This window comes from Temnothorax longispinosus, chromosome 11 (genome assembly GCF_030848805.1).
Source record: "Temnothorax longispinosus isolate EJ_2023e chromosome 11, Tlon_JGU_v1, whole genome shotgun sequence".
Lineage (NCBI taxonomy): Eukaryota > Metazoa > Arthropoda > Insecta > Hymenoptera > Formicidae > Temnothorax > Temnothorax longispinosus.
The window spans coordinates 15,768,896-15,785,867 of record NC_092368.1 but is presented as its reverse complement, the minus strand read 5'-3'; the positions used below and the strand labels follow the sequence as shown (position 1 = coordinate 15,785,867).

At 33.6% G+C, this 16,972-nt stretch overlaps 1 protein-coding gene across 1 annotated transcript; it reads left to right on the top strand.

Annotated features, from left to right (window-relative positions):
- Window positions 1-12,487: 12,487 nt before the first annotated feature.
- LOC139821656 (dehydrogenase/reductase SDR family member 7) lies at window positions 12,488-16,950 on the top strand. The gene is made up of 8 exons (XM_071792863.1): window positions 12,488-12,688; window positions 13,705-13,859; window positions 14,497-14,649; window positions 14,898-15,004; window positions 15,220-15,459; window positions 15,579-15,698; window positions 16,224-16,390; window positions 16,723-16,950. Exons 2-8 carry the CDS (start codon window positions 13,736-13,738, stop codon window positions 16,787-16,789), a joined length of 978 nt encoding a protein of 325 aa, XP_071648964.1. The 5' UTR covers window positions 12,488-12,688; window positions 13,705-13,735; the 3' UTR covers window positions 16,790-16,950.
- The last annotated feature ends 22 nt before the right edge of the window (window positions 16,951-16,972 follow it).

The window sequence follows — 16,972 nt, the reverse complement described above, 5'->3', positions numbered from 1 at the left end:
TAACATATTATCAATTTTATAATGCATCCGAAAATTACAATTTTTTGTTATTTTATTCTCTTATAGCTCTTATTGATCATTTGCCTAATGAATATTTTCAGCACTGGATGATGTTAGTTATAGCATTGTTTAATTTACTTCAAAATCAAATTACACAGTTTAATCTTAAACAATCAGATATTTTACTTAAATTATTTGTAAAACAATTAGAAAAACTGTACAGTGACCGAGAATTAATGTGTAATACTCATCAACTTATACATTTGACACTATGCGCCGAAAGATGGGGTCCATTATGGGCGACGTTAGCTTTTCCTTCGAGAATTATATCGGATTTATTGCAAAATGTGTGCATGGTAATAAACACTTGGGTCAAGAAATTGTCAATAATCTAGTTATTGCTCAAGGAGTACTAATTTTGAAAAGTCCGTGCCATTGAACGGGAACGTAATGCTAATAATGTAATGTACAATGGAATATGAGATCAAAAAGCTATGAGCTCTTAGGTAAATACATAACAAATATAGAATTCAATAATATTGAACGTCATTTGCTTACATACGAAGGTTTTGATATATATATATCATATAGTCGATCATACATGAATTCATATACAGTCAGGTATGAGTCAGGGTTGATAAGGTCTAATCATATATGAATCTGTACCTACTCATACGAATTAGAATATATTAGTCATATCAGCATAGAAATGGTCAGATCTAAATACGCATAATTATATATAGATATATATCTAGTTATATATAAATTTACATATAGTCAGGTGCGAGTTCATATTAGCCAGTCATGATTAAATAGAATCATACATAGATTTAAATATACCCGCGAAAAAACGATTGTATTAAAACCGTATTAAAAGCTTATATGAATTTATTAAGAATCTTATTAGAATCGAATATGCAAATCAATTATAATTTAAATATGTCATATTTAAATCAAATTAAAGTACCCCATCTTATTAATCTATATATGGATTAAACTGGACCTTGCTTTGTTAAAATATGCAAAATCAGCCGCACAGACCTAAGGAAATGCAGAGTTAATATGGTTTTAATTTGCCAAATGTGGATTAAATATGGTAATAAATTCAAAATTAATTTGTTAAATATAAATCAAATAAGTCAAATATAATCATATAAGTCAAATATAATCATATAAGTCAAATATATCATATAAGTCAAATTTGTCATATATAAATGTTATTTGATCTTATTAGAATTTTATATAATTTGTTTTAAATTTACCAATTTAAATTTAAACAAGATTATATAAAATTTTATTTTTAAGCGTGCTACTTTATTATAAGAGTGGACTTCACGATATAACTGATACAAAAATTGTGTCGTTCCGAGACAGTGTCGTGTCTTCTTGATACCGTTATCTTATAACACTCTTTGTCAAATTTTAATTACGAGAAACAGATCACATCGAATGCCATCTATCGGATACTTTGAGATGCATATTCTGATCTGATCATATATAATCTTATATGACTATATATTTTTTTTTTAATTTGAATCAAATATTTACATGTTAAGTTCGACAAATAAAGAAACAAATTTTACCGCAAATATTATTTAAACATTATTTAAACAAAAATACGTTTTAATAAGAATCAAATTAAAACCAAAGGGCCTAGCGGAGTAAGCATGTGAATCGGCCCTTGATCATACAGAGCTGACATTAATGTCACAAGTTAGTACCAATATGATAAAACTTTCCACCAAATATTATTTTAAAAAATCCACTTTTTTAGAAGTTATGCAGGGAAAAAGTAAAATAAAGAAATGTATTTTTCTCGAAAACCACTTGACCGATCTTGATGAAAAAAATATATGTTATGTAGAACTAATAAAACTAATTAACAAAAAAAATGTCCAAAATGTTTGCCAAAAAAAAAGACCAAAAAAAAATATTTGAATTTTTTAATATTTTTTTTAGGGTGATATTTTCGAGGTACCCCTTTGAAATTTTTACGAAAATTTCTCTTAAAGTGTCCATTATAACATATATTTTTTTCAATTTTTTTTAAATGGTGGAACATAAACATTAAAAATACGAAAATCGTAAGCGTCGCGTCACTCCGGCGCACAGTGCAGTGCCATTCCGCGTTGCGGGTGTTCGATGTAACTTTACTAGCACATATGTACGTCTGCAATTAGCCTATAATATGTATACTTTTTAATTTTTATAGTTTCCAGAGTTTACCGCGTGGAGGTTGCAGTACGGTTTTAAACTCCTTATTGGGGTGCTTTTTTAACGTGAGTCCCCTCGCCTCTCACTATATTTCCGTAAAATCGGGGTGCTTTTTTAACGTGAGTCCCCTCGCCTTTCACTACGTTTCCGTAAAATCAGGGTGCTTTTTTTAACGTGAGTCCCTTCGCCTCTCACTACGTTTCCGTAAAATCGGGGTGCTTTTTTAACGTGAGTCCCCTCGTCTTTCACTACGTTTCCGTAAAATCAGGGTGCTTTTTTAACGTGAGTCCCTTTGCCTCTCACTACGTTTCCGTAAAATCAGGGTGCTTTTTGAATGTAAGACCCCTCGCTTCTCATTACACCCTACACCTACGATTTATTTAATCTTCTTCACTATCACTGTCTATTACTGGAATGTTATTTGTTTTCTTAAACAGATCGCTCAGTATTTCTGCTGGTTTCAAAATTTTCGCTAAATATCTTGCATGAGATAGATAATATATAATTGCAGCAATATGACAGCAGCATCCAATTGTTCGTAGCCCATTAGCGATCTGTTTAAGAAAACAAATAACATTCCAGTAATAGACAGTGATAGTGAAGAAGATTAAATAAATCATAGGTGTAGGGTGTAATGAGAGACGAGGGGTCTTACATTCAAAAAGCACCCCGATTTTACGGAAACGTAGTGAGAGGCAAAGGGACTCACGTTAAAAAGCACCCTGATTTTACGGAAACGTAGTGAAAGGCGAGGGAACTCACGTTAAAAAAGCACCCCGATTTTACAGAAACGTAGTGAGAGGCGAAGGGACTCACGTTAAAAAAGCACCCTGATTTTACGGAAACGTAGTGAAAGGCGAGGGGACTTACGTTAAAAAAGCACCCCAATAAGGAGTTTAAAACCGTACTGCAACCTCCACGTGGTAAACTCTGGAAAACTATAAAAATTAAAAAGTATACATATTATAGGCTAATTGCAGACGTACATATGTGCTAGTAAAGTTACATCGAACACCCGCAACGCGGAATGGCACTGCACTGTGCGCCGGAGTGACGCGACGCTTACGATTTTCGTATTTTTAACTATATGTTCCACCATTAAAAAAAAATTGAAAAAAAATATATGTTATAGTGGACACTTTAAGAGAAATTTTCGTAAAAATTTCAAAGCGGTACCTCAAAAATATCACCCTAAAAAAAAATATTTAAAAATTTAAATATTTTTTTTGGTCTTTTTTTGGCAAACATTTTAGACATTTTTTTGTTAATTAGTTTTATTAGTCTACATAACATATATTTTTTTCATCAAGATCGGTCAAGTGGTTTTCGAGAAAAATATATTTCTTTATTTTACTTTCTCCCTGCATAACTTCTAAAAAAATGAATTTTTTTAAATAATATTTGGTGGAAAGTTTTATCATATTGGTACTAACTTGTGACATTAATGTCAGCTCTGTATGATCAAGGCCGATTTCACATGCTTACTCCGCTAGGCTCTTTGGGTTAAAGCCGCAATTGAATCGAGTAAAAGTCGCATACAGAACACATTAACTTTTTATTAAAATCTTATATATAAATATTCTGCATCATGTATAGTTCTGGATCATATATAATCCACATAAGTTATCTTATTAAATACAAATTAAAACCATATTTGATTCGAAGTGTTATATGATCCACATAAGTGTTTTAATTAAATTTTAATTAAAGCCCTATTTTATTGTGGATCATATTTAATCTACATAACTGATTTTAATAAGTGCAAATTAAAACTGTATTTAAACAAATATAATTTTAATATAAAATCTGGATTTAATTTGAATTTTACCCAAATTAAATATGATTTAATATGATTTTAGTTAGATTCATATTAGATCGTTTTTCGCGGGTAGTCATATATGAATTCATATAACAGTCTGGTATGAGTCAGGTTTGATTAGGTCTAATCATATATGAATCTGTACCTACTCATACGAATTAGAATATATTAGTCATATCAGCATAGGAATGGTCAGATCTAATCATATATGGATCCATATATAATCATAGGAGCAAGATGTAAATATACATGATCATAAATATACCCATATATATTCATTTATGATTCTATACATAATCATATACAATTATATATGATTAGTAAAAATTATTTTTTCTCGGGTGCCCTTAAATACGATGATGGCCGGCGAATATAGGAGAGACCGGGACTAAGCCGACACTATTTTTTAAAGGCAATTTTTAATATTTAATTAAAATTTTTAGGCAAATTCAATGGTATATATTTAAAGAGTGTTTCTTCAGGTACAAATTGATTCAGGAAGTTTTGCTGTACGTCGCTTTGTTTTGCTGCCAGGAAAGGAAAAGTGACGCAAAGACAAATTTTCAAATTGAAAAATGCCGGGGTAAACTCGACACTTTGCCTGATCGACACAATTTGATCTGGAACTTATTTTTTATTGTCTGAAACTAAATATACATTTGTTTATCGTGTATTTAGAAAGTACAAAAATTTGGAATTAAGTAAAACAATCATTGGAAATAATGAGAACAAAAATTGTTAAACATTCAATTATTTTCATCTAAACTCATGTCTGAAAAACAATTTATGCAAGTAAATTCGTGATTACACGTGCGCACACATTTGTCATGGGCCATATGCTGCATTACAAGCATCGTTTATTATTGGGAACTAATAAAACAGCGTGTCGACTTAGCCTCTGTCGACTTAGCCCCGAACGTCGTTTTTTACTTTTGTTACTCCAAAAATATAAAAATTTTGAAAATATGCAAAAATTATTATCGGATTCGTATAAAGCATCGAATTTCCCATCAAAATTACTTACCGGTAGATTCGCAAGAGTAAAGCTCGATGAAAGAGTAGACATTTTCGAGAGATCAGAAAAATTACTTTTTACTATCAAAAACGCTTATGTCGCGTTAAAAATTACACTATAACTCAGAATGTTACCAAATTCCGTTGATAATACTGGCACATAAAGACGCATTTACAGTAGGAAAGGCAAGTTTCTACGATAGATTTAAATTGGCAAAAAGCCTAGTGTCAAGTTAGCCCCGTTGTCGGCTTAGCCCCGGTCTCCCCTAAGTATCTTTTAATAAACATTATGTTTAAGATAATATATGTACTTACTTGACGTAGGAAATTATTTATTAAATACGCATTTACGTTCGAAATTTTTATAATTTATAAAATTTAAACATATATCCTCAATAAAGCCTATAGATATTCTAAAACAACGAACTATGGATACCAATCTTAAAAGTTATTGTGTGGACTTGTTGGAGAAACTTAATTCTTTCAAATACACGAGGGACACATTGAAAGAACTGGACAAAAAAATAAGGATAGAAATTGTACGTTTAGGAAGCAATCCATATTTTTAGTAAAGATGCTGAACAAATTCGAGAACGAGATGCTGTGCTACGGTACTGCTAAAAATAATGTTGTAACTAGATTGTAAAACGTCGAATATTTCGTGCAAAAAATAATGAATAATTTTCGCTTAAAAAATTGTTCGGGCAATCGTATATTTCGTTTTTACAAGATACATTATACCACAGAATAGATTGTTATGTAAAGTTGAACATTTACTTCTCATTGAGATTTAATCTCGTATATTTTCAGATTGTTTGTTAATTTTCTCTTTACATAATTATATAGATATTGTACAATATAACATTACTAATTGTAAGTATATTAAGTAATTGTGAGTCACTTATTTTATTTGTAAGCCTTATTTATCGCTATATGTATCTCTTTATCGTAACTTTTTGGCGACAGTATCAATAGTATAGTAAAATTTCTTATTTAATATTTTTACAATAAATTTTATTTTTTTTAAGTATCAAAAAATTGAGTTTTTTTTCAGCGTGGCTTTTCTATATAAATAAATTTACCAAGTAGAAGACTTTTAAAAAGTATTTTATGCAACACGTGCATGGAAAGTGCCCCATTACGCACGCTACGCGTGCGTGATAGACCACTTTCCAGGCACTTGCAACATAAAATAGGGAGTGTAAGCCGTGTGTAAAGATGAAAATTCCGGGTGCGGTTACCGCACTCGCCTTCGGCTCATGCGTAAACTCCGCACCCGGGAATTTTCATCTTACTTCACTTGTTACACAAATAACTATATATTAGCAATTTATATACTGACAATTTAATAGCATAACGAATGATCCTTTATAATGAAATTTTACGGCTGTTTTGTACATGTCATACAATTATACATTATACATTTATATCTATATTTATATATCCTAAAAGACATAACGTATAGAAAATTATACTTATATTATAGATTATTACATGTAACTAACAAGTCTGTAGCTAAGAAAAATATTCGCGTATATTGGTGCCACGACCGGTGGCCCGACGACAAATGATCCGCGACACTTGAACCACGACAAATGAACCGTACGACAATTGGTCCAACGACGAAATAACCGAGGATAAAATAGCCATAGGACAATCGAATCGAGGGACAAGTGATCCTGTCGGGGGGCATTACATGTAAGTCAGAACGTACGTGCACGAGGGCACTACATGTAAAGCCAGCGGCACACGGAGCATGTTTTCGTAAATAGTAATGTACTAGATCGCAAGCAATCGAGAAGGAAAACATGCACCGTGTGCCAGTGGCCTAATGTCAAACGTACGCGCACGAGGCTACCGTTGGTCGGACTGTACCAACCGGCACGAGCATCGGTCGTATTACAGCTAGAAATATACCTAAAAATTATATAAAATGCCGTTAAAATTTATTACATCACAGCGCGGTGCTTTAATGTTACTACATAACGGATACTTGTACAACAAAAAAAGTGTGAACAAGCTGAATATAACTTGGCGTTGCGCTGAGTACCGGAAGAGGTCATGTAGCGCTGTAATTCACACAACAAGCGATAAACGATCTGGTATGTAACACGCGTCAAATTATTCAAGCCCCAACATTGTCATGCAGTTAACTACGTTTATCATCCCCACAATTAATCCACGCGTTCAATATAGGTGAAATTGTTGGTGATCCACCCGCACACAATCATGCTGCTGATGTTGCACAGGTCGAAGCCAGGAAGGTTAAAGAGAAACTGAAGAAGAAGGCGAGCAAGGGTTGTCAGAATAACAGTGTAATGATTGCCAAGGTATTGAGTAAAGTGTCATCGCCAGTCCTGAAACCTGAATTTGACGGGCGTTTAGTCGCGGATGTAATTGGTTCGGACGAATTGTCGTTCGGATCATTTTTCCTCCGGTTTTTCCGTCTTCCGATCAAATGTCGCGGATCAAACGTCGCGGATCATTTGTCTTTGGGCACCTGTTACGACACCCGTATATTCGCATTCCTTCACGTGCACGCATAGAGATAGGATATCTCGCATCGTTTTTCCTATTTCGCAGATTTGTAAATCTATAAATTCAATCTCTCTCTCTCTCTCTCTCTCTCTCTCTCTCTCTCTCTCTCTCTCTCTCTCTCATCTTGTCTTTATTCTTAAATTTACCGAATCTCTTATGAGATGACTTCTCCGAAACTCTCTCAATTTACACCATTTTAAAAGGCATTATTCGGCCTCGTACATTTCTCACATTCGTTCTTGCCGCATATGTAATCGGGTGTTCAATTGACTCCTCTCTTAATACGTGACGAGATCGAGTCGAGGTCCATTGTCTAAGGACTAAGACAGCGTGGCGATTTGACATGTTCTCTGTTCAAGCTCGCTATCCTCGTTGGATTCGCTGGCCCAGGAGGACCCGGCGTCCTTACTCGCGACGTAGGACAGCCAAAGTCTATTGGGTCGCCACACTAGAATGCAGGACAATGGTAGGTAAAACAACGCCTTTCGCCAGCCCCGCGTGGCCGCCAGAACGCTGGACCAGCAACGCGAGCGAGGGAATCCTCGTTCCTGAGAAAACAAAATGTCAACATACATATATCGTTTTCTCATAAAAAGGATCCGCGAGATTAAAAGAATCATTTTCTGGAGTGACGTTTTAAATAAAGAATTTAAATAAATTAAACAATTCGATATATCTAAAACTTTTTTTTATCCCCTTTATTATTCCACTGTTATTTATTTTAGGATTATTTTAATTTTATTTTAATTGGCTCTATTTATTTTAATTGCATGTTGAGAATTGCATCGATTTAAGATTATATCCTATTTTTCTTGCCAATGTGTATTTGACACTTTATAGTTACGGTTCTTCAGAGCGAGATGTTCCTCAGATAGTTGGTGCAACATCGTAAAAGTATTTACGTGATCAAAAGTTATCTGACGTTCGCGGAACTAGAGAATTTACATTATTTCTATTCGATAAACAAAACTTTTGCGAGAACGACGTCTTCCGCTGAATGCCGCAGGCAAGCAATCCAGCCTTTAGTCTTGATTATGACCCCATCAATTCCACTTAAGTTTCCTTCTTAAAGAGGCGGAGCGGTAAGACGATTTTTCCATCGATACAACTTTCAAATACTCTTACCGAGTACCCTCTTTACGGAGATTAACAAACTAAATTCCGAATGGGCAGAAAAGATCAAAATAAAAGTCCGACTTGTCGTACCTGCACCAGCTAGTATCCCGCACATTCGGTATACATGTATTTCAAAAAAAGATGTGAAATCTTTAAATTGCGCCAATTGCAAAGAAAATATATAGATTGCTATGAAAAATAATTGAAAAAGAATTTAAGAGGTAACAATACAAAATAAAAATATTTAATTAAAATAAATAAATTTTTCTTGCAAAAAACGCAAAAACGTCATTTTTTTCACTAGTGCATGTATCTTAGGCACGAACCACAAAATTAGTGAAAAAAATAACGTCTTTGCGTCAGTATGGCGAGTACTCAGAGACGCCGAAACGGTATGGCATGTTCATATTCGTTGATAAACAATTAAAATCTAGCTCTCCACAAAAAAATTAGCTTGGTGTGCAAAATTCAACATTGCATAAAAAAAACGACACGTTCTCATCAGTATGGCGGACTGTTTGCGACGCGGCATCGATATGGTGCATACGGCCCGCGTACTTTTGCTCACAAATAAACAATATAAAACAAGAATCAGATTGGTGCCCATTCCCCAAAAGCACAGTTTTTTTAACACATTCAAAAAATTACGCTGCGCAAAAGCGACACCTCCAGGCCGCCATACTTGCGTTTTCGTGTTCCACATGACACCGGCTATCGTCCCAAAAAGTTTCGTCGTGGTGCCGATCACACGTGTTTTTTGTCGCTGGTTCCCGGTCTATATCTACGACTATGGTAAGTATTAAACAATTGCCAAAATTATCTCCATTGACGTTAATCATTGTAGATCGATTCGCTTATCTAAAGCTCACTCCAGATTGATAATTCAATTCGTATCAAAATTTAGAATAAAATCGTACACAATTTTATCGTGCAAAACAAAAATTAAAAAAAAAATGACAAAATATATGTATAAAATATACATACACATACACACTACACACATATATAAAATACAATATATTAAATGTTTTATATACATATACGAGTATATACTTTGTACACAATTTATAATAAGTATATAATTTATTATATAATTAAGTATATAATTTAATTATATAATAAAAATACTGACATACACGGTGTTTCTTAAAGAGTTAAAGACCGCACCCACTCTAACTCTGTAGCGTTATTTCTTATCAAAAATTGAGTCGAAAAGTCCTGAGAGTCAATTTTCTCTATAATGCTTAATGAAACATTAAGAAGTAATTATATTGAGTAAAATCAATCCAATCAGCACTTTTAGCCGAACGTGAGCCGCGCGGCCGTATAGTAGTGTGCGCTCACGTATACTACTAGGCGCGCAAATCACTGATGACGGCTCGGCTAAAAATGCTGATTGGATTGATTTTACTCAATAATTGCTGCTTCATTAAGCATTATAGAGAAACATGACTCTCAAGACTTTTCAATTCAATTTTTGAAAAGAAATAACACTATAGAGTTAGTAAGCGGTCTTTAAGGAACTATACAATATAATAAAATACACATCGTACATTAAAATACGCAGCGCATAAAATTACAATTAGATTGAATTCTAGCCCTTGCAACGGGCGAGTTACAAATCGTCTAAGGCGGGCTAAAGCTTCCACAAACATTGAAGTTTCCGTTAAAAGTCTCTTAATTCTTTTCTTGGAAGTATTTTGAGCTTAACTGCATTTAAAGTCCTAGGAAGCCTCCTACGCGTTTTTCTGTTTTAAATCCTTGTAACTCGGATCCTAATCAAAATTTTTAGACCACAATTGGTACTTAAGAGTAAAACGATCGAGTTGCTGTTTATGGGATATCTGAAAAAATATATATATAAAAGTTGAAAGTGGACATAACAGAAGTAAAAATGATTCCTGTCTTTTTACTTTTTACTCTGTGTGTGTATGTGTGTGTGCGTGTGTGAGATTTCGTCAATTTTTTTAATAGAACAAATTTATATAATTGTTGTTTAATAAGTGATTTATAAAATCTAAAAAATTCTAAAAAAAATCTACTTATATCGATAGACAGAATCATTAACTACATTACGGCGGCTTATAATCCGGTTTAATAACTATATACCACGGTCGTGAATACAGGTCTGGAAACTCGTCCGTTTTTTGGTGGTGGGGGTGACTCGCTTAATGACGGATATTTTTATAGATTTGTCATGTGACCGCGCGCGTCGCTGCGTTATAAGGATTACTATTTATCACGCATTCGCGTTGTCACTATAATCCGTTTCACGTTTCACCGTAAAGGCTTCCGCACAATGAAAAATATAAAGAACGATAGTTCATATTAGTGATTAAAAATAAAAAATCAGGAATAAAGCTGGTGTAGCATTAATACGCACGGCTTCCAATAGGTTAAAAATCTATTGCCTAAGCTGTGTTATTCCCTATTTCTGTTGCCTGTATTTTTCATCCTGCATCTAATTTTCTTGATGCTTTAGTCTTAATCGCTAATATCTCTGTTCCTTGTTTCTTATATTTTTCATCGCGGGGACCTTAATCAAAACAATATTTTTATAATAAATTTAAGATGGAAAATAGTATATGCAAAAAGCAGCGAGTTTTGTAAATAAATTGGCTCAATCATTGCAACGTTTTAAATAAGTTCAAATGTGGATGAGATGGTAGCAAGAGATCCGGCTTGCAGTCTTACCGTTTTTAGTTCAATTCTTTTTTACATTTATTGTACGAAAAGTCAGATAATGTGTTATTTAATTACTACGCATTGTAGTTTGTAAATAGTATATCACCCCGTGACACGGTCCCCGCAATATTCGTAAGATCAAATAAAATAATTAATCATCTCCCGTTGTACATATAGAAAATAATGTTTATTTCTCATATTGAGATAAATACAAAGGTAATAAATGTAAATTAATAAAAGACATGATTACTTTTTAAAATTCCACTTCCGTTTTTTTATTCACAGAGTGATTGTTTATGTTTACAATTATAATTATATTTAAATTATAATTACATTTGTTTATCATGGAATATCATTATCAATTGAATCACTATCTAGGACTTTGTGCGTTCGTTACATTCAATATGTCAATATGTTATATGTTATATAACATATATGACATATGTCATATGTCATGTTATATGTCAATATGTTCAATATGTATTTGCGTTATTTAAAAAATCTTTAATCTCCAGCGCTCCAAATGGTGATATAGTGATAATGTCAACTACATAAAATATGACTTCATTAAGCGGGTCACCCCCACCACTAGAGTTTCCACACCTGTATTCACGACCGTGGCCTATACCGTATACTATAATCCAAATTTTTTTCTTTTTTTTTATCATAATGATCATTTAGGTATGAGCCTTTTTGATACTTAAACAATTCTTTTAGTATATAAATATCAAATTCAATCAATATAAAATTAATATAAAATTACTTCAAAATCAATATACAAAATCAATATAAAATTAATTCAAATGTTCAGAGTATCAAAAGTATAAGTCCATATTTAAATAATCATTATAATCAAAAGGAGAAAAATTTTGGAACAGATAATATACAGTAATTATTAAACTTATTGTTAATTATAAGCAGCCATGTGAACGTATATAGTGAATTATATAATAGAACCGCAAATCGGCCTCTCTCATCGTAATACGTTCGAGTTTGCGCATCATTATCCTCCCCTCCCCCCCTCCCCCCTCCCCCGCCCCCTCCCTATACATCGACCGGAACGACTCCCCTCCCGATGCAGTTTCTTTCCACTTCCGGCAAACGCCGCAAACGTGGTCTCCCTCTTTGGAGTTTGGAGTTCTTCGGGCGAGTTGGAGGAGTGTAGAGGAGCGTGACACACGTGTAAACCGGCGTTACTCCGTATTGTTTTCCGTTGTACCCTTGTGTTTTCGCCCCCTTTTTTTCTGGCGCACGCACATATCGCCTCGTATCAAGCGCATATACTTCTCTTCTTTGTCCTTGGTACGTTGAATTTCCATCTCTACCGTGACAAAGTGCCACTAACAAGTCACTAAAGGGCCGACTGACCAAGGTTGCGTCCCGACGTTCACTGCTTGTCACTGCTAGTATACTGAAAATCTATATAAGTAGTTCCGTTATACGTACGTAAATTACACAGATTTTCAGTACTGGCATTAGTGAATGTTGGAACGTGTAGTTCAAGTATCTCTTTAAAAAACCATCTTTCCTTCGGGCGTGTCATGATGATTTCATCTGTTATTTATTCATCTATTAAGATGCGATTTATCTGTACACGTGTATGCGTGCTTGTAGATGGAAATTAATGTTACGTCACGCATATCCAATTGATTTTTTATCTTGAGCGTGTTACATATGCAAAATTATCGGTTATGGTTAATTCATTGTTAATTTTATCGAAATTATATACGAAACGTTTCTCGGCGATATTTATGTACATATTTTAGATAGTGCTTTCTGCGAGTGCTGACGTTGACGAAAGAAAAACAAAGGAGAGCGAAAACAGTGAAAGAAAGCATTCCTTCACGCAGCGCTCCAAAGTAGTCCAAAGACTGAAACTTTCGTTTAGGAATAAAGAGAAAGAAACATCGACATGTCTTCGAGTTCTGCTTTTGATTTTCAAAAGATTCGATGAATCTAAAAAAGGGAGAGAGAAAGAGAATGTTGCAAGCATATCGCAGTAATGTTTTCTTTCAATTAAAAATAATTTATTTTAACTTTTGTGACTTTAAAAAATATCGAGGCAGAGAGAAATAAAAAATATTATTACTAGCTAATTATCTCGTTATTTCAGTTATCATTAACTGTTTCTCTGGAATAATAACACAGTGAATTGTATAATTATTGGTTTCAATGCAAATTTTAGCTCTTTGACATTCACAACAAGGCTCTTTGTACGCGTAAAAATTCAGGAAACCGAAAAAAATAAATGTGACTGATAAAAAATTATGTAAATGCATTTGTAATAACAATTTCCGATAATGCCTTTCTGTTTGCAGAAATATTTCGCTTAGATAAGAATAATTAAGTATGGATTTATTCGTAATCATCAGCCTGCTATTTATAGTCTACTATTCCGTCTATCTCATTCTACCCTCCTTATTGGACTGCGATATATTGCTTGCTTTTAAGGAAAAGTACGGCAAACCCATATGTAAGTATATCTACTTTTGCACACACTTAAAGAATAACGAAGAACTTTGACCAACTTTTCGTCAGTCAAGTAAAACAATAATTCGATTACGAAATTCTATTTATCTTTAATAGAATATGTAGTACATATATCAGTATAACTTAAAGAGTATCTCTTAGAATATATATAGTTTTAAATAAATAATGCTATGAGAATTCTCTTCAGTAATGCATGAAAGTTTATCAATACGTAATTAAACATGAAACTAATATCCAACAATGTTATCTCTACTTAAAAAAAGAATTATCAAAATGCAAACAACTGCGAAGATAACATAGTCGGACGTTAGTTTTGTTTGCTTACTAATAAATTTTCGCGCGTCACTAAGCTAAAGAGAATCCTTATATCATTATTTATTCAATAATTCTAACTATAATGAAAAATGTGTAATAAATATCAAATTATATAATTAATATAATAAAGATTATATAATTCATGTTATTTGTATTATTATACAATTTGTATTTATTGTATATTTTTCATTATATAGTAGAACGTTCTTTCGAAATCTATCGCAAATTATAAACCGACCGAATTTATCGAGTGAATAAATAATAAGCAAATCGAACAATTTCGCTTACGTTGCATATACTTTCAGCTTCATTGAAAGGCAAAACAGTATGGATAACGGGTGCGTCTGCGGGTATCGGAGAAAATCTGGCTTACGTCCTGGCCAAAGCGGGGTGCAAATTAATCCTGTCCGCTCGGAGAGCCGCTGAATTAGAAAGAGTGAAGAAAACATGTTTGAAAGGTATAATCGATATTCTTCGTAAACTTTCTATAACAGATTCTCCGCGCTATAACGTTATAACGATCCTTGTCGATTATTTTAATTGACGCAAAATATCCTTCGACGATCCGAAATGTGTGGAATTAACTTGCTATTGTTGCGAGCGACATTCTCCCCTAATAATTTAAGTCAAATCGAAGAATAATCTTATAGAATACGATTTACATTCATTATTGATTTTTCTTGATAAATAATAAATTCCTCTTCAGAGAACAAGTGCTTGACCGACGATGATGTGGAAGTCTATCCTATGGACATACTCGACTTGGACTCACACGAGAAAGCGTTCCAGCATGTGATTAACAAATTTGGAAAGGTATTCTATAAGCATCCCACATTCTTTTGCGCCGATAAAAATCAATATACCTACATATAGGCTCGTATTCTCTTATCGATAAAAGTGAACTGAGAATACGGGCCATAGTCTGTAGAAAGCCTATTGAATGCTTTTCATTGCGTGCCTCTGTATATATATTTATCACCTCTATTATTAATTACTATGACCTTGTCACGTGTCTTTCTACGTTTCAGTTGGATATACTCGTCAACAATGCCGGCCGTAGTCAAAGAGCGAGATGGGAAAACATTGAGATAGCGGTCGATAAAGAAATGTTCAACCTGAATGTATTCTCCGTCGTGTCCTTGAGTAGATTAGCAGTCAAACACTTTCTAAAAATAGGCGGGGGTCATATTATTAATACCTCGAGTTTGGCCGGAATTTTACCGGTTCCGATGTCAGCGACCTACTGCGGCACTAAACATGCCTTACATGTAAGCATCTTCAAATTGTATAATTTCGTATTTGTTGAATATAACAATTTGCAACTTCGCGAAACTTGCTGTCGCATATGTGTCAGAGATACTATATTTTATGTACTTTTTTTAAACAGGGCTATTTCAAACCGATGTTTATGGAATACCCCGATAAGCATATCCACGTAACAATGGTTTGTCCGGGTCCAGTGCAGACCGAGTTTCTGCCCGAGAGTTTTACGGAGAAATCTGGCGAGGTACGTATCGTAAAAATCCTTGTTTGTAAATCGCTACGGAATATATGATGTGAGACATGAAAATTGTTACTGACGTAACTGTTATAATTGTACAGAAAGTTGAAGTGTGTAAAACTTCGTCTCACATCTATCTAAAACTATTTCAATAAAGTTTGTTCCAAATAAATAATTGACATTAAATAATTGTGGTCTGTTCAAAAATTTTCTCGTCAACGCTTCAGCACTTCAAGATAATACTACTGCTGCTTATGAAACTCATAATTAGTCTTGAAAATCGCAGAATACACGCAACAAACTCGTAAACAAAGCGATGCAGCATGATAACTATAATCACAATAGAAAGACGCGGTAAGCGGGAGAGATTACTTGCCAAGGTCGCTGCCAGGCAACATCGCTTATCGCACATCGGTGTGCCATCGCGCTGACGCGCTATTATAAAAGTTCGGAAAATTTTTGAACAGACCACGTATATGTGATACATACACGTGTATGCTAATTGCTGACCGTACGATTATGATTTTTAAGAAATATGGAGTAAAAACGGATACATCTAAAAGCAAAGTCAGCGCGGAACGTTGTGCAACTTTAATGGGCGTCGCGATTGCGAATAAACTGGACGAAGTATGGATCTCCACGGCGTCCACGTTACGAATCACATACATGTCTTATTGTTTCCCTTATTTCACGAAATGGTATATGTCTTTTACATAACGTAAAGCTCTATATAGATTAAATAAACCAAAAGATTCGTTTATTCTTTCTTTCTTATAGAACTCTGAGATTCACCTTCGATAATCTATAAACCGCGATAGAATTCGGGGTAGAATTGTTCGTTTTATGGAAAACACAAGAATTTGAATGTATATGCATATCAGTACTTATAAAATTGGATTCTGTTGGAAATTGCAGACTAAAATGGTCTTTACACACGAGATAGTAAAATCGAAAAAAGAAAAGAAACGAATCTTTTGCTCAATCCTAATATTATCGCATTATTCTAATTGCGTTGCTTTCTTTTACAAAGGTTGATAAAGAATTTAGGTACGAAATACCTGCTGAAATTACGAGATGCTAATGCTGCCAAGGATTAATCACGTTGTCGTCAGTGGATATTCTAGTGACAATAATAACTATTTTTGCATTACGTTTTGCATTACTAAACTGTTCTTCACTTCTATGAAGTTACACGAAAAGACTTTTATATGATTTGTATATACATTTCTCATTAAATATATTTCTCCATGATCTTATACATTGATTTTTTTTAATCATTT